Source organism: Diabrotica undecimpunctata, chromosome 2 (assembly GCF_040954645.1).
Source record: "Diabrotica undecimpunctata isolate CICGRU chromosome 2, icDiaUnde3, whole genome shotgun sequence".
Classification (NCBI taxonomy): domain Eukaryota; kingdom Metazoa; phylum Arthropoda; class Insecta; order Coleoptera; family Chrysomelidae; genus Diabrotica; species Diabrotica undecimpunctata.
In genome coordinates, this window is record NC_092804.1 from 33,853,217 (window position 1) to 33,871,660 (window position 18,444).

General features: G+C 33.8%; 2 protein-coding genes across 2 annotated transcripts; both read left to right on the forward strand.

Annotated features, from left to right (window-relative positions):
• Positions 1-5,450: 5,450 nt before the first annotated feature.
• Positions 5,451-16,027, forward strand: LOC140434395 (GPALPP motifs-containing protein 1). Its single transcript, XM_072522606.1, has 4 exons — positions 5,451-5,526; positions 8,686-9,430; positions 11,325-11,523; positions 15,655-16,027. The coding sequence occupies exons 1-4, from the start codon at positions 5,520-5,522 to the stop codon at positions 15,802-15,804; spliced, it is 1,101 nt and encodes a 366-aa protein (XP_072378707.1). The 5' UTR covers positions 5,451-5,519; the 3' UTR covers positions 15,805-16,027.
• LOC140434396 (phosphatidate cytidylyltransferase, mitochondrial) lies at positions 5,533-8,677 on the forward strand. Its single transcript, XM_072522607.1, has one exon. It carries the CDS (start codon positions 5,618-5,620, stop codon positions 6,653-6,655), a length of 1,038 nt encoding a protein of 345 aa, XP_072378708.1. The 5' UTR covers positions 5,533-5,617; the 3' UTR covers positions 6,656-8,677.
• Positions 16,028-18,444: the final 2,417 nt, after the last annotated feature.

The following is an 18,444-nucleotide window of genomic DNA, read 5'->3' on the forward strand; positions in this document are numbered from 1 at the left end:
CTATCAACTATTTAAACTACTACGAGAAAACGAATATATTTAGTCTTTTACAGGATAAAATCACTAACACTTACAAAAGAATTAGCATTAATTTAAATAATTTTTAACTTCGTAAATAATTTTAATGATTTATTGATTAATTTTGAAATAACACCGATAAAAACAACAACAAAATATCTTTAATACGCAATACAGTAAAAAATGGAAAGGTTTTCTAAACCCCGCCCATTATGACGTCAGAGCTTAGGTAGTCCATTATGTTGACTTATGTAGTCCACGAGCCATGATACAAGCAAAGAATATAGGCGCATATAGAAAGATCTTTCACTGTTATTTTTTAGCGTCGACAAAGGTTGACCACACGTTATAAAAAAGAAGCAGATGTTGATCAAGATTTTAGTTACTTATTAGTACCACTAGGGCAGGGAGCGGTCATGTCATCGCTATTACTGCTTCTAAAATAATGAAAGACTGGGGCAACAAATGCAACTTTAGATATTTTTATATGTAGATGCCGCGTGATCGTAGAATATCATTAAATTTTTGCGTTTTATAAATTTTTTAAAGAAAATAATATTATTTTATCTTTTAATAAATTAATCTTTTTAGAAAAAATATGATTCAAATTTTTAATTTACATCGGTACAAATCTACAAATAATATAGTTAAAACTCTCTTGTTATAAACTATAAATAAAATTAATTAAAAGTCAACCACCGGGAGATAAAGCTCAAAAAATTGTAAGTTGTTTCGATCAAAAAACAATTCCTGATCTTGTTAGTACGCTAGAAATGCTTTTTACCACATACACCAAAGAATTATTTTTTACAATTTGAAAATTCGAAATTGTGAAGTATAATTTCGGATTTTTAAATTAAAAAAATAAGTTTCAATTAACGCCTCACTAGAGCTCAACAAAGGAAGATAAGAAAAAGGCAAAATGGCTGCTGGGACATAGACCATAGCAAATCCCAAGAAATTCAAATCAGTAACACCCGACGATAAAAGGAGACTTCGGGAGAATATCATCACCCGCCTCGTAACAGAGTTGCTAAGACACCAAGGGGCTGTAACGAGCAGACTAGGTCATAAAGCACGCTGACAACAGTATTCAGAGTGGTGGTAGCACACAGACACCATCCTGATACACAACTAGATCGGGCTCAAGCAAATTTGATCAATAACAAACTGAAGCAAGCACTTAATGAGGCTCCTATCTGAAGTCAAAATGAACTTCTGCAGTTCCATAAAACATCGTTTAGCGAAGGGACCCGGTGGGTGAACTGTGTTAACGAGTATACAAAAAAATGGACGACTGAAGTGATGATGACTATTGAGGGCCTGTGGAAGGGAGTAAACCTGAATATAATTGTTCCAAATAATATGCCCAAGCACCCCCGTGGTCCTCAGCCGCGTCCCCGAGAAAAAACTTGATGAAGAAACCATCAGGACCCGTCTAAAGAGGCAAAATACAGAAGACAGGTTGTGATCTCTGTTCCACAGACTAAACGACACTAAAGATAAAGGTTATGAGGGAGGAGTTATGAAGGAGATAGTTCTGAGATCAGCATACCTACCATATGATGATCCCGAATAACCATCAAGGGAGTTGGAACAGTTAGTGAGAGATTGCATGAAAAATAAACTGCAATTAATCATTGGCTATGATACGAATTCCTACCAGCTGACCTGGAGCAGTACAAACACCAAACTGTTAAAAAAGAGCATGTCTTAGATGAGGTTTCTTTTTCAGACCATCGAGTTCGGCAATGAGCGTATCAGATAAGGAAACTTATTGTAATCCTCGTAAAACAAATTGGGAAACATATCAATCAGACCTGGAATATTGTTTAGGTAAGATTAAAGGGGCGTTTAGGAACACGAGAAGCAATAGTAGCAACACAGGTGCTGGTCTAAAATTGTTACGATCAGAAGAAGGATGTGTTCCTATGCTTTTTAGATTACCAAAAAGCGTTTGATCGTGTCCAACACCACAAGTTAATGCAGATCCTCAAGAAAGTTGATATAGACCAAAAAGACATAAGATGCATTGAAAACTTGTACTGGCATCAAACGGCACAGTTAAAAATAGACAATTCTATATCCAAACCCATACATATAAGAAGGGGCGTTCGACAGGGATATGTGCTTTCCCCTCTTTTATTTAACATTTATTCGGAAGCCATATTTCAAGAGTCTCTGGAGGATGCAAAGATTGGAATCAAAGTGAATGGAGTACTGATCAACAACATACGATATGCTGATGATGGTGTCTTAATTTGTGACAACATAGTCGATCTTCAACAACTTGTCACTATAATCGGAGAATACAGTAAGCGAATGGGATTAGAGATTAATACCAAAAAAACCAAATTTATGATCATCTCCAGAAACTTGGATGCACTTGAAAACTCCACCATAACACTGAATACTAAGTCCATTGAAAGAGTGAGTAAATTTAAATACCTGGGATCGTGGCTTTTTGAAGACTGGACATCGGACAGGGAAGTAAAATGTCGCATTGAGCAAGCTCGACAAGCTTTCGTAAAATTCAAGAAGGTACTGACTTGTTCAGAGTTCGATCTTCAACTGAGACTAAGGTTTACTAAGTGCTACGTGTGGTCAGTGCTGCTATATGGCGTAGAGGGCTGGACACTCAAAACGAGGGATATAAACAGATTAGAAGCTTTCGAAATGTGGCTCTATCGCCGTATCCTAAAAATACCATGGACAGCGAAAATCACAAATATAGATGTCCTTAAAAGAATAAACCAAGAACGCCAACTTTTCGAAACCATCAAGAAAAGGAAAACGGCGTATCTAGGTCACATCATGCGAAATGAAAAATACCAGTTCCTCCAACTTATAATCGAGGGTAAGATTGAAGGCAAGAGAGGAATGAAACGCAAGAAAATGTCCTGGCTCCGAAACATAAGGCAATGGACAGGGATTAACGACATACAATCTCTGATACATATTGCAAGAAATAGAGAATTAATGGAAAATGTGATCGCTAACATCCATTAGTGGATTTGCATCTAAAGAAGAGAAGAAGGCATAAATTGGACGTAGACATGGCCGCCGAACAATTTCAAGAGGTTGTCATGTCAGCGTTGAAAGATAACTGTCCGGAGATAGCGAGGAATTTCAACGGGAAATTAGTTATTAATTTCCAGTTCCATTGATTCAAAGTTATACAATTTTATTTAGATGTAATAAAAAAAAATAAATACTTTTAATATCGAAAATTTCATACCTTTTAACGTTTATAGACTTACTTTGTCACATGTCACCCCAACATTTCCGTTAGATCGAGAGCCATTCTGTCTCCGGCTTCTGCACGCAATGTAGCTTTTCTTCGATAATTTTAAAGTGTTTGTTTGTCCTTTTGTAGTGTAGTGTGATGTACAATTATATGTTTATGACATTTTGTTCTCGTCGGATAGGCCGCAATTGACGAAGTAAGTCTATAAACGTTAATCACATAAAAACTCTTTATCAACCATAAACTTCGAGTTTTTATCGAAGTTAATCAATTTCTTTAGTTATAAAAAAACGTTTCTTGGCTTATTTCAGATGCCCCTGAAGATGATCTAGGGATCGAAAGTACTTGGGCAAGATTAAATTAAACTGTGCTCGATATATGCCGTTTATTTGATCAAAGTTTAATAAAACTGTGCTCGATATCTGCCTTTATTTTTCAAAGTTCATTTATTCTAGCATTTAACGTTATATCAAAATTGAAATTAGCACAAAAATAGTTCTATTAGTAAAAATATTTTACAATGTGCTTCATTGAAGCACGTTGGACATAATGCAGGTTGGTCATCACATTTTTCAGACCCTCTACTAGTCGTTCTTCTTAAAATTCTGTAACATCCTGTACACATTCTTTCTTCTCTTTTTATTATCTACATCGCTTTGCCTGATTGTATGTTATTTTTTGAGTGTAAGTGGTCGTGAGGGTTCCAAATTTTCTTTATTGGTCAATATCTTTGCGGGCTCCAGTCTGAAGTGAAGAATAGGTAACTTGACGCCTTTTCATATTTGCTATTATTTAGCAACCAAATATTGATTACTGCGGTATTAAATATTAATTCCACTGGCACTTTACGGTACCACTTCAGAGTTTTGGGTATTGGGCTTTGGTAGGAAGCCATTTGATCACTAAAATCAGCATTCTTTTTCACTAAGTTATAATGAAGAATAGATTATAGTTTCAGTATCGGTGTATCATTTTTCTTTTTACCTGAGCCAACTAAGACACAATTATGATGTTCAAATGTTATCCATGTCATTGTTTTAGTTGACCGTAAAGTGAAGGTACGTAAATTGTCAGAAGCTACAAGAATTAGTAAAGGATGCACTAGTTATATTTTGAACGAAGTTTTGAATACGAAAAAATTATGCTGCCGATGGGTGCCGCATTAGCTGGCCATTGACCAAAAACATGAACGTGTGACCACCTCTCAGCAGTGTTTGCACCTTAAGAAGGCTATTGGCGTCGATTAGTAAAATCGCTGGAATCGGAAAAACCTGGAAAAATATGTTTTTTTATTTCAAAGGAGGTTACTTATCAGACCACCTACTATGTCAACTTATATTTAAATTTACGGCAACGATATAATGAATCGTAACGCTTAAAGTTATCATTGATACTCTAAAACAAAATAAAAGTATTATAGCATAAGACGGGCCAGTCACTTATACCAATAGCAGTCTAAAATGTAGAGCATTCGTGGTTCGTTAGAACGATGATTCGCCGATGACCGACAAATTTCGACCTTTTGGAAGTAGTTACGTGTATTTTGCATACCATAGAAAATTAGCGTGGTTTTAGTTTTAGGATTACTCTGTATCGTATTTAGTTATCGTATTTATTTACTTTAAGTCGACTTTACATTATGCAATTTTCATGCTATGCAAGATTGATTATAAAATGCACATCTGAAGCAAGAATTTTCGGGCAATATTTTAAAAACATGATGGTCCATAGATCAAAACAAACTTATAATATATTGAAAATGTGTAAAAATGGCATTTAAATCTACAATATATAATTCCAATATTGCTTTGGTAATGCCTAATTTCAGTAAATATTCCTTTTGAATTTATATTTTGATTTTAGTTATCTATGATTTAAATTTAAATATTATGAAATAAAAATTAAAAAACCCATTTACCGCTTTATCTGTTCTGTGAATATTATTTACTACTTTGTTGCGCCAAATTCGTTAGGCAACTGTTGCTGTACTGGTTGCAGTATTTCCCCAATTTCAATATTTTCTTAATTGAACGCACAAAATTTAAAATTAACGAAATTAAATAAAAACAAAATAATTGCATGCCAATTATGCCACAGAATAAATAACAATGAAACATTGTTTATTATTCTGTGGTTATGCATTAACTTTCATAATAATTATGTTTTTATCATTTGGCTCTTTGGGTTAAAAAAGTCAGAAAAAAAGTTTATTATGATGACACATGACACAGAATAGTAAGTGCCTCTGACAGCAATGACAGGTAATTTTTTTAGGTTAATTTAAAATTTTAAAAATATTTATTTTTTAAAAGGATACTTTTTTAAAATTATGCAATAAAAGACATAATAGCAATGGCAACAAAAGTAATGATAGTACCTCCAATATACAAGCGAATTCTTTCAAGATTTCCTCAGAATACAACGTTTTGTTTTGCTTATGGATCAGGAGTTAAAAAACAACTTCAAAACACATCTCAAAATATGATTGATCTAATTTTTTGTGTAAATAATCCATCTTATTGGCACGAATCTAATATAAAGAAGAATCCGTCAGATTACAGTAGTTTGAAGTACTTTGGACATAACTTTGTATCCCACTATCAACAAAATTTTGGAGCTAAAGTATATTTTAACACTCTTGTTCCTCTTGACAATTTATATATAAAGTATGGAGTTGTTAGTACGACAGATTTGATTACCGATTTGTTGGAATGGTCTGACTTATATTTAGCTGGTAGACTGCATAAACCAGTTGAAATAATTGAAAAGCCCCTCAGTACAGAATTAGAAACTGCTTTACAGTTAAATCTACAATCAGCAGTACATGCAGCTCTTTTAATACTACCGGAGAACTTTACGGAATATGAGTTTTATCATACAATATCTAATTTAAGTTATAATGGAGATTTTAGAATGACTTTTGGTGAAAATAAAAATAAAATTGAAAACATTGTAAGACCCCAGTTATTAAGTTTTCGAAGTTTATACCAACCCTTGATTAAAACTTTGCAAGATTATGTAGACATTCCTATACCAAAATGTGATCCCAATACTGAAAGTGATGTATCAAAAGATAATACATTATTAGAAAGAAATCCTTGTAGTCAGGATTACAGTCCTGTTGCCCGATTACATCATCTTAATCAGCTTCCACGTTGGCCTCTAAAGGGTTTGACAAGATATTGGAATAGGGGTAATTTTCAGCAAGATACTGAAGATGTGTTACGTGCAATAGCTTATAATCCAGATTGTGGATATATTGTTAAAAAGTGTATATCTAATATAGTTTGGAAATCATCTGTAAGGCAGAGTATTAAAGGCATTTTTACAGCTGGAGTTTTTAAAAGTGTTAAGTATAGTAGCCGAAAAATAAAGAAAATGTTTAAATAATTTATGTTTATTTTCTAAAAATTACATATGGGATATAAAATGATTGCTATATTTTTGGGATGTGGATACAAATTGTCAGTAAATAAATTCTACTGCAGCCTACTGTGAAAAAGTTGACAATGAGTTTTTAATTTTATCAAAATAATAAAATACTAGATGTGTTCTAGTCAACACAGGTATAGAGTTTTGGGGTTTTTTGAGTAATTTTAAAACTACAGTTGCCAGATGCTGAACATTAATCTAAAAATATTTGCAGTAAAACCAACTGACTGTATTATTGGTCTATATTTTTCTTAGACCCCTTTACACTTTAAATTTCAGATTAAATCATTAAATATTTATTACTTTCATACATTTGCATTAACATTGAATCAGTTGGAAGATCAAGGGAATGAAAAACAGTAGAACTCTTACATTCATGAGGTGATTTTTAATCTCTTATACATTCCGCAAATGTATGGGTAAATTTTGTATATTTATTTTTTATGGACATTATGTAGGATTTTTAGATTCTAACAAAAGGTATATACTCTTTTCTGATTATAGCTTTTTCACTGTTACTTAAGTACAAAACCCAATTTAAAATAAATATAATCTTAATTTAATCAAAAACTTAAATTTAAAATATAGACATGCAAAGGTATATATCTATTCTGCAAGTTTGATGATTTGAAACATTTCAATTGTCTTCTATTGTTGTAATCGAGTTGTAATATTTCTTTATATATTTTATATATCTGCATATATCTTGTCTTACTGATGGTACATTAAAATCACATAATTATATTCAGTACATAACAGGATGGTTTACTGTAACATGAAGCACTATAGACTTCTTAGTAACTCCCCATAATACAATTCCATGTGTCCAAATTATTTTAACACTGTTGTCAGCTGTCTTTTTAGTTCTGACCTCCTGGAGGGAGTGTAGTGATCATTGTGATGTAGTGTAGTCTCCAAAGATCTCTATATCTGGTCATTTCTTTTAACTCATGCATAGGTCTTTTGCATATTCCTGTAATTTGGTGGATCCGTCTTGTTGGGATCTGCCTCATTATCTTCAGCCTTCTACCTTTATATATAAAAAATTGAAATATATGTCCTGTGGTCAATTAATTCTTCTTGATTATTTGCAAGAAGGTCTGTGTTCTATGCAAAACATAGGTTGTTTTTTTCGCCATTTATTGAGAGGTACTTCTCCCATCCTTCAAGTGCTCTTCTTATAATATACTCCCCAATATATTAAACAATTGTGGAGACAGTATAAATCCCTGTCTGATACCTTGTACTGTTGTCATAGATGTATATATACATATATGTTACTATATAATATGTCTGAATGTTGTAGTAATATGTAGTTTGTTTTGTACTGGCTGATAAAACATGTTTGGCTAGTATTAAGTAAATCTTGCTAAGAGCATTTTCAAGTTGTTTATTTTTTTGTAAAAATATGCTTCTAAGAATCTAAACATCTGCCTTTTTTTTACTCCTATATATTTAAAACTAAAATCAATTTATACTAGCTTTTCTCATTAAATGAGATTCTTGTATATTCTTCAACATGGTGTAATAGTTACTAGTAGCTGTTAACATGTTCTAATGTGATGTCAAGATAGATTTAGTGTCATTAAAGAAAACATCATTCTGCATATTGTTATAGACATGCCACTTATATATACATAAAGTAGACAGTGAAATGTAGGCTTTCAAATTCACTGTAGTTTCCAAGCACATTAATTAGCCACTATTCGCATTTTTTTACTCCCAACTTCCTCAGATCTCTTTCAACATACCACTCCTGAAGGTGTTTTTGTTTTGGTTTAATGACTTTTGTTTCATAGGGTTCCTCAGTAGTAATGAATTATATTTTCATGTTAATGGTTACATGAAATTTTGTTAACTTATTTTTTTATTTTCTTTCATGAAATTCTACTTGACCTATGCTAATCTCAAGAAAATTTTTACTAATTTACCTAATAAAAAAAATTGTTTGTGTACTCTGCATATGTTTTGTGCTTTTTTTTTTTCAGATTCAGATTCAGATTCTGTGAATTCTGACGATGGTATTAGGTATAAGACGAACTCAGTACGAAGCAAACAAGATGTAAAATATAATAGCATCGTTGAGGATAACCAATCCTTTGGACCATCGCTACCTTTACATTTACATAAAAACATCTCAATAGGACCTACTTTACCTCCCAATCCACAGGAGAAGGTAGCAGAGGTAGGACCAATGCTACCTCCTCATTTACAAAAAACTAAGGAATTAGAAATTGAAGAATCCAAAGTTATAGGACCGGCCCTACCTCCTCATTTGACGAAGAGTCACGAAAGTGTAAATCCATCTAAGACTTTGGGACCAAGTTTACCTCCTCACTTACAAAAACCATTGCAAAACGATACAACATCAATTGGTCCTGCTCTACCACCTAATCTCCAAAGTAAAAATCTACCAACAGATACACCAGATTCAAAATGTTTTGGTCCATCTTTACCTGATCATTTACGACAACAACTAGCACAAGTAGCTGAATCACAATCAGACGAAGAAGATGTGTATGGTCCTGTTCCTGTTGGTTTCAGCGGTTCTAAAGCTCACATTGAGTTGGAAGAAAGAGCTTTACAAATGAAAATTGATATGTTGAATCCTAAGGGTGAAAAAGAACCTACAAGAGAAGAATGGATGTTGGAGCTACCTGCTGCTAAAGCTGCACATTTTGGCTTAGGGCCTCGGCAATTTAGAGCTAAGGAAGCGCCAGATATGTCTGATAGGTAAATAATATCAATATTATAATTTGATTATTCTGTTTCCGTAATGAAAACCCCAGCGCCACCTATCCACAGAAACTAGTCCTACTTTGAATAACATATATTATACTTCATATGTCACTGGTTTATTATAAAGAAATATTTTTTAAATGAATACGTTGTTCACAAAGAAATAAAAGCTTTGGAAAATTTATAAAATAATATATATTGTCTTTTAATGATTTAGGGCGAGTATCACTCTTACATACAGTCGACTCGCGTTAATTCAAACCTGCGATAATTCGAACCTCTCTATAGTTCAAATTTATCACGAGTTCCCTACAAAATCTCTTTATATTTCGAATTAAATCAATACATTTTTATGCACTTGGTAATTCAAACGAAAAAACAGAGCGTCGGCGTCCAACACTCGATAATTCAAAGTTGCAGAGAGAAAAAGACGGAAAGATAGTAGTAAGTACAGTTCAAACTTGTATCAACGCGCCTTTGTTTTTGTTATGATTAATTTGATTACACACTTCTCATGAATTGGTTTGTTTAATTATTAGTTACTGTTATTCTTTCGTTGGTATACAGATTAAAATTTTGTTAAGTATAAATAGTATAAATCTTTGACGATTGCTGAAAAGAAGAAGTTAATTTAAAAAGTAGAGGAAGGTGAGAAGAAAAGTGATGTTGCAAAAGAATTTAAGATTCCTCTGAGTACTCTCTCAATCATAATAAAGCACAAGGAGAAAATTAATGCTGCTCAAACAGCTGGAGTACGGAAAAGAACCACTAAAGATGAATTTTCTCGTCTGGAAGAAAGTCACTTTCGTTCGAAAAATTATTGAGCAGTCTGAGCAGCAGCAATGTGCTTTGAAACAAACCAGTATAATACAGTTCTTTCGAAAGATTGATTAATTCACATTATGAATACATACATGTATGGACACCAATGTACCTCTAAACTTTTGTCATCGTTATACTTAGAATAGCAGTTAATAAATAATAATTGATCAAAACTTAATAATTCGAAGTTTTATTTATTTAATATTTCAAACGCTCAATAATTCTTAATATTTTAAGAGTCACTCGAGTTTCGAATTAGCGCGAAAAGCAACGACATCGCTTCTGTTGTTGCTTTTCTTACCGGTATCTAATCGATAAAAAAAATTGATTAGCTAATTGAGGCACTTTTTTTTTTATTTTTGTATTTCTTTTTTTTAAATAACTAGACTTTCTTTTGTATTTTTTATCTTAATTATGTGTTCAGATGCACTTTATTGTTATTTGTATTACTATCCTAACCTAACACGTTTATTTACAAAAAATGTACCTACTAAAAAAATGGCTGACCAACTAGACTAAATAATGAAAAAATTGATGATCATTTGGATGTAGGGTTTTAAATGGTTTGACTGTAAAATAAAAATGAGTGTTTTATGCATATACTAATTAAATATTCATCAAGAGGGGCAAACACGAGACTATAGCTTATTTGTAGTGTACCATTTTACTTCTAACATATCGTCAACGAAAGTCTATTATAGAGTGTAAGTAAATATACTTTATTATTAAACAATTACTGTTCTTAAGAAGTATGTTGAATGTACAATCAACTATCCACATCAATGCTCAAACCCTGCGATGTTGGCTACGATATATTCAGAACCTCAGGAAAATACTACATCATTCTATGCTTTCAGGGTATATTTGTCTTTATAGATGTGTAGCATTTAAGTACTTATGGTCATACCCATGATACAAATACAAACTGTATCCTTGTATCATGGGTCATACCAAAACTGTTATCATGCCCAATATTCATTCCCGCATAAACAACATTGTTCTGCTTACATCAACGTTTTGTCTGTTAATATATTTATAATATGTAATTTCATTTATAATTTTTTAGGTCGTCATGGACGGATACTCCTGAAGATCGATCGAAGAAGAAAGCAAAAAAGGAAACAAAAGAAGTGGATTTACAAAAAGAGGCTGAAATAAAGGAGATGAAAAGAAGGGATAAAGAGCAGGAAGCAATAGTAAAAAAGACTAAAAGGTCCAAAGAAAGTTTAGTGGATATGCATATGAAAAAAATGAAAAAGGACAAGGTAATAAAATAGTAACTTTTTATTAAAATCTGCGTTCTTCTATATATCTTTCAGTATGAATGTTATTTTAGGCAGCTCTATTTTGGACAAGCAATGTTAGATTGTTGAACTTCTACCGATCTAAATGGCTCTGGAGTTTCAGATTGTCACTCAAATAATTCCGGACTAAACAGTTTTATTTTATAAAATTGTTCCAAAAATAATTCCTGAACATTTTCTTCAACCCTCGTATCCGCGTCTGATACAGAAAGAATATTACCAATAATATTTGTGTAATGTTTTAAGAATTCTTCACGAATTGAATTTAATTCTTCTACTCTAATTTTAAATAAAGATCGGATAGATTAATCTGATAAAGCTTTAAAACCTAAATCGAAAATTACCTGAATGTCATTCATAGTTGTCTTTCTCAAAAATTTAAGTTTCTTATTCTTTTCTTCACATTTTTCTTTATACACTTGTTTTTTTTGCCCTGATTTTTGTTTTTATTATTTACACTGCTTCTTTCTAAACAGGAATAATTACGTTAAATTTTTAAAATAAATTTTAATCACTATTGACTGTTTTATAAAAGTAAAGGGTGTTTGTTGAGAGATATAGAAATGTAAGTTCGTAACACTTTCTTAACTGTCGGCCATTTTGACAGCTCTTAAGACATTTACTTAAGGTTGTCTTTGGCATTTCAGTATGAATAGACTTGACGCCCGAACAACGCTTCTCAATTGTACAAATTTAATTTGAAAATTTTTTGGTTCTATTCGTAATACGTATTTCTCACTAATTCCTTTTTTTATTCAACATAATAGTCCATCAGAGCAAGAAATTCGATTAATCATGGAACGTTTTTGCACCACGTTTACTAATGATAAATGATAATATGCATCCACAGACACGTCGTATAGTGTGTACAGAAAAAGCTGTTGCTGTTGTAGAGAGTAGTATACAGGAAGATCCGAATCAGTCTATCTGCCATCGTGCACAGCAGTTGGATACGTGTCCATCCACATTATGGAAGATTTTGCGGAAATATCTTGCTTTGCTTTGATCTGGGCTTACAAGATCCAACTTATTTAATCACGCAAGAATGGAAGGTACATCATCAATTAGCAAGGCGTAGATTCGTATATTCGGTGAGTGATTCCAAAGTGAGATTGCCGTTAATTCCGATTTTCATATTCGAGTTTTGTTTAGCGATGAAGCTTACTTTTGGTTGAGTGGCTACGTGAACAAACAAAACTTTTTTTTTCGTCTTTTATGAGGTCGGGTGGTCCAAATGTTCAAAACATACCTCGGTCCTAGAAGGTGGGCATAACCGCCTTCCAGCCTCGGTTATGTAGGACTCCTCCAGTGCGGCCACAATGATATCCGAGGCTGGGCGCAAGGGTCGTTTGGACACCATCGGCGACAATACCACAGACCTACCTGCTAAAAAACACCTTCCTCAGCGGTGTATTACCGGATGGATCGCCCTGATTGGGACGCAACATCTTCTGACTGACTGAATTCTTCTCTCTCTCTGTTCATCCCTATTCATGTTCAATCCCTTCTCATTCTGCCTTATCTTATTGCTTGCTCCTGGGCACCCTGACTTCCTTCGGGCCGCCTTTCTTCTTGTTACTTTCTCTCCAATGCTTTCCTCACATACCTCTGAACTGCTCTTTAACGATCTGGAGGCCTAAGCATCTCCACCAGTTCCGTGACTGATTGCACCCTACTTCCTAGCTCTCTCTCAAGAAGGCTCCTCTCACCTATCCATCTATCGCATACCAATAGAGTGTGTGAGACAGTGTCCGATATTTCACAATACAGGCATTTGTCATTTCCTGCCTTTTCAAATCTCTAAAGGTATGCCATGAAGCAACCATGTCCTGTGAGCATCTGCGTCAGGTAGTAATCCAAACGCCGGTGCCCGCAATCCATCCATCTTCTCAGATTAGGAATCAACGACTTCGTCCACTGCGCCATCCTTCTCATCTCATCCCATTCCTGTTGCTACACCATTATGGACCTTTCCCTTTCTTCTTTTTTTAACCGTTCTGTTGCTATGTGTTCATTTCTTCTCTCGTATATTCTTCCTCTTTCCTTCATTAGCACATGCATCGGAATACATGTGATAACTCCCAATGCAGAGACTGTTCTGTATGCACACGCCACCCTCAATAGACTCTTCCTATCTGCTCGGGTGAGCTGCTTTCTGTACGCCTTTGTTAAAACTGCTGTACTCCAGACAGGCGCAGCGTAAAGGGACGATCGATTGCTCAACAGAATGAAGGGACCTCCTCCTCTCAGTTTTCGGCCCTCCGATGTTGGGCATGTTCCATCCCAACGCGGCGGATCTCACCGCAGCTCTTCGAGTCACCGCCTTTACGTGCTCCCGCCACTTTCGGTTTTGACTCATAGTCATCCATAATAACTCACGCATTTCTTTGGAACCACTCTCTTTCCTGCGCATTCTAATGTTATCCGGTCCCTTGAGAACTATAGCGTCGGTCTTACCCGCAGCCAGTTCTAGCTCATGTGTTTTCATTATTCTTCGACTTGGTTGCATGTACGCTGTGCACCAAAGATAAGGTCCTCCCTGACCCGCGCCACTACCAGCATAGCGAGGTCGTCCGCAAATGCGAAAGGGGTTATACCTCTCCGTATTGTTCTCAGGGCTCACAACCCCGTCATATGCCAAGTTCCACAGCGTGGGTCAAAGGACCGACCCCTGCAGCACTCCTCACTGCTTTTTCTACCACAATTTTCCTCTCTGACAGATAGTCGGACTAAATTCATCACGTACCTCACACACCTCTCTCGTAGAGCCTTCATTACCTCTTTTCATTTTAATGTATTGAAAGCATTCCGGACGTTAAACAACAGTAGGATTGATCACCTCTGGTTAACCCCACCCCGCGTAACTTCCGGAAGACTTCCATCAGCGCATCCACCGTGCTCATGTTCTTTCTGAAACCGTACTGCCTGGGTGACAGCCCGCCTGACTCTTCAATCACTGTGTCTTTTCGCCCTCTTAGGAGCCTGTCGTATAATTTCGTTATAAATCGTATAACTATGCACGGCAGAAGGCAAACAGGTTGATACTTGTCTTCCTCCTTTGGGAGTGGCACGAGCCTCGAGATCTTCCAATTTGCCGGAAATCGCTGAGTTTCAAGCAGTACATTCTTCGCACCACCAATAAGGCATTTTTATTTTTTCATCTACCCCGTTTATGCAATTTCCATTGTCTCTCTTATTATTGATTCAAGTCCTTCTGCCGATGGCGGTTGGCATCTTCTCCTCTTTATCAACCATCTAGAATACTCATCAAACGCTAGCCAATCGAAAAGGCAATGTAGCGATGTTCTGTAGCAGTGTCATCTGGCAGCACGGTCCAGTCTCTAATTTTTCTCGTCGCATACTGTGTGGCACAGGTGACATCGATATACGATGCGATGCGATTCATATACGAATGCGAATTTCCCCTCACGAACGTTCGTTCCCGACCATTATTTCCCGACCATTATTTAAGACAACTTATTCCACAGTTCCTATCCATTTCATAAGCATTTGTCCACGAGCGTCCGTTCTGGGAGAACCCTACTCCTACGCTTTGGCGTTGAAGTCCCCCAGCACTACACACTCTCTTCCCAATAATCTTACCTCATTCAGAATCTCATCCAGTCTCATTCAGTCCATCAGTTTATATGATTGAATTAATGACTTTTTGGTATGTGTATGATTACTTTTTTATTGTTTCTCATTTAAAGTCGTTCTATTTTACTTTTGCTATTGGGTATTTGTGATACAGAATTGAATTGGTTTTGATTGTCAATTTATATCGGAGATGCACGCTTCGGGTAACTGATGGTTCTTTATTTCCTTTAAAGCTACTCTTTTTTTTGACACTGTGATTGGTAAAAGTACTTCAGATTCTTGATTTATGAGAGTACTTACTGGTTTCGGGAAATTGTCTTGTGGTCTAGATTTTTGTTACGAGTGTACGATCAGTTTTAATTAAAATTTCGCAACGTAATTTAAAAATGAAAATAAAATTTAAAAATAAACAACTGTTGGTTGTTTATTTTTTTTTTCATTCTCAGTTTTTTTAGTCCAGATAAGTAAACTAATTCGTGTAATTTATATTTTTAGGATGACTCAGGACCAGCCGAAAGACGCCCGTTTAGTCGTGAAGTAGATCTTCAAGTTAATCGCTTTGATGAGGCTCAAAAAAAGGCAGTACTGAAAAAAGCCCAACTTTTAGATACTCGATTTTCAGCAGGACAATCCAAGTTTTTATAAACACGAGATGGGGATAGAGGACATTCCAAGAATCTTATTGAAAAACAATTTTATCTTGCATGTAGATAAATAAAAAATTGGAATAAGCATAATTTTTATATTGGTATCTATTTATGTTAATTTTATTTTGAAATAGCATGAAAAACACATCTTGTAGCAACAAATACGTTACTTAATTTTCAATTATTATCCATCTAGTAACTAAATAAATGTCAATAAAGTCTGGAGATTGTATACTACCAATTCTCTTATAGGAATATAATTATACTAATTATACTATGAATGGAGTTAGTAATAAAATACATTTCACAATTCAAAATGTTTTATTAAACAAAATTAATAAAATAAAATCTCTTATGGATACCGCTAATTCTTCGCTAGAATGAGACGACATTATGAAAAACGTTTCGCATATATTATATAGACGTTCTTCGACGTCTTCCGATTTCTAATCTCCATCTCATTCTATCGTTCCATAGATCGTCCTCCAGTTCTCTTTCTCTGATTTCTTTATAAACTCCTTCTCTCCAACTTCTTCTAGGCCTTCCTGGTCTCCGCCTACCTCTTGGTTGCCATTCACAGAATCAACATCTAGACAACAACAGAATTTCAACATCTAGAAATACTCCCTTTTCAATAGTTTCAATAGATTTTACTTCTTTAATACGTTAACACTTTACAGTAGCATACTTACTTTTATAATCTTTTATTAACAACTGTTTACAATCTATTCTATGAATATAGATCTCTGTGGATTTACTGAATCTAAAACTCTTAAATCTTTATCACTACAAAAATTAAAATGGTCTGCCTATATACTTAAGTATGGTCCTTAAGTAATTGTACAAACAGAAACCGTAGATTCTGCACTTTAAAATATTACAATTTAAGCCAACTTGCTTTAATAAAATGTTGATATTAATAAAGATACAGGGTGTTAAAGTGCAAATTTAAAATTTTATTTTTCGCTATAACTTTTACGTTTGTAAATAATTTTGGACAAAAATTTAAAGTTTGATGCTTTTTAGTAGGACAAATTATAATTTTATACACAATTTAATGTAACTGATAGAGGGCGCCACGCATATATTTGCTCTTAACTTTTTTGCTCTTTAAGTTAACTCTATTTGTGTTAAAAAATATTAGAAATACATTATTTTTACAAAGAAAAGGTATACTTGTTAGTAACCTCAAAATTTAACCGTTTTCGAGATAATCGCATTTTATAAGTAGCTGCATAATAATTCTTAGTTGTGATATTTGTGCGGTAAAGCACTGAATACCTGTCAGTAAGCATAATTCATAGTTTATTCTTATTAAAACAATTCAAAGATGATACGGAATTTTTGTTATGGCTGCTAAATGTCTTATTCGAGAAAATATTCTTAATCTTCTTCTTTAGGTGCCGTGTGCGTATTCAGACGTTGGCCGCCAACATGTTTACAATTTCCTTTTCTATCGCTTCTTAAGTTTCTATACCTACTGTCTTTGTATTACTTTTTTCCTATTGTAAAATGCTGAAAACCCAAAATATGTGCTTTATGTAAGATGGTACACCACCACATGCTAGAGAGAAGATTGTGAGAACATACTTAAATATAACTTTTCTGAACGTTGGATTGGTCGTGGCAGTCATTTTCCTTGGCAATGTGGTGAGATATTGATATAATTATTTAATTTATAAAAAATCCCAAAAGAAAACGTATTATTCATTACGTAAATTGTTTACCAATTTTTATTAATACTATTAGAAACTAAAGCACAGGTAATGAATAACACATATGTGTCTTGTTTCATAATACTTTTGCTACAAATCTAACCTTAAAGACTAAACATTTTTACAAAAACATCATCGTTGGCCTAATAACCGATATTGTTATAAATATAGTAAACACACAGGCAATTTAGTTTAGCATAATATTAGTTCGTAAGTTAATCGTAATAGTCCTTGTAGTACTTGTAAGCTGTAACGTAATCATATAAATAAGTAATATGGTCTATAGTGTCATAGAAAGTATTCAATAAATGAGATACATCACAGTTTAATACATTATTTAACCTCTGCGACAAATCAGATGTAGTTCCATAATATACCATAAGATTTGGATATGTATCCAAAAGAATATATTCATCCATTATAAATTATAGCCACCACGTAGCTCAGAATTTAATCCGCTTGATTTTTGTGTATGGGGCGTATTAAAACAACGTGTTTATAAGAATCTTATAAACGTTCGCAACCAACTATGAGAAGAAATAAATACTGCAGCAGTTTTTTTAGAACCAATGATGCTAATTAATATGAGACGATCTTTTGTGGAATATATTGACAAATGAATTAAAAAAAATGGTGGACATATCGTACACTTACTTTGACAAAAAAGTTATGTTATTTAGTTTAACTATTTCTTAATTTGGTTTGTGAACAAAATGTTTTGATTATGACTTTATTTAACATAAAACGTAAAATGTTTGATGTAAAATTTATTTTGTTTTTTGTCAAATTCTATTATTAATTATCCTGCTGATATATTTTATTTAATATTTCGTTAACTATTAACTTTAGTTAAAGGTATTTTATACCAAAATTGAGATTTATTAATGTTTTTGTCTATTTTTCCTTCGTTGCCTGGAGTAATT

Excerpts from the sequence above, each read along its gene's own strand:
- LOC140434395 (XM_072522606.1), top strand. Across the intron at positions 9,431-11,324 it reads GCGCCAGATATGTCTGATAG|GTCGTCATGGACGGATACTC; the intron begins GTAAATAATATC and ends ATAATTTTTTAG. Across the intron at positions 11,524-15,654 it reads AAAAAATGAAAAAGGACAAG|GATGACTCAGGACCAGCCGA; the intron begins GTAATAAAATAG and ends TTATATTTTTAG.
- LOC140434396 (XM_072522607.1), top strand. The coding sequence starts at position 5,618 with ATGGCAACAAAAGTAATGATAGTACCTCCAATATACAAGCGAATTCTT.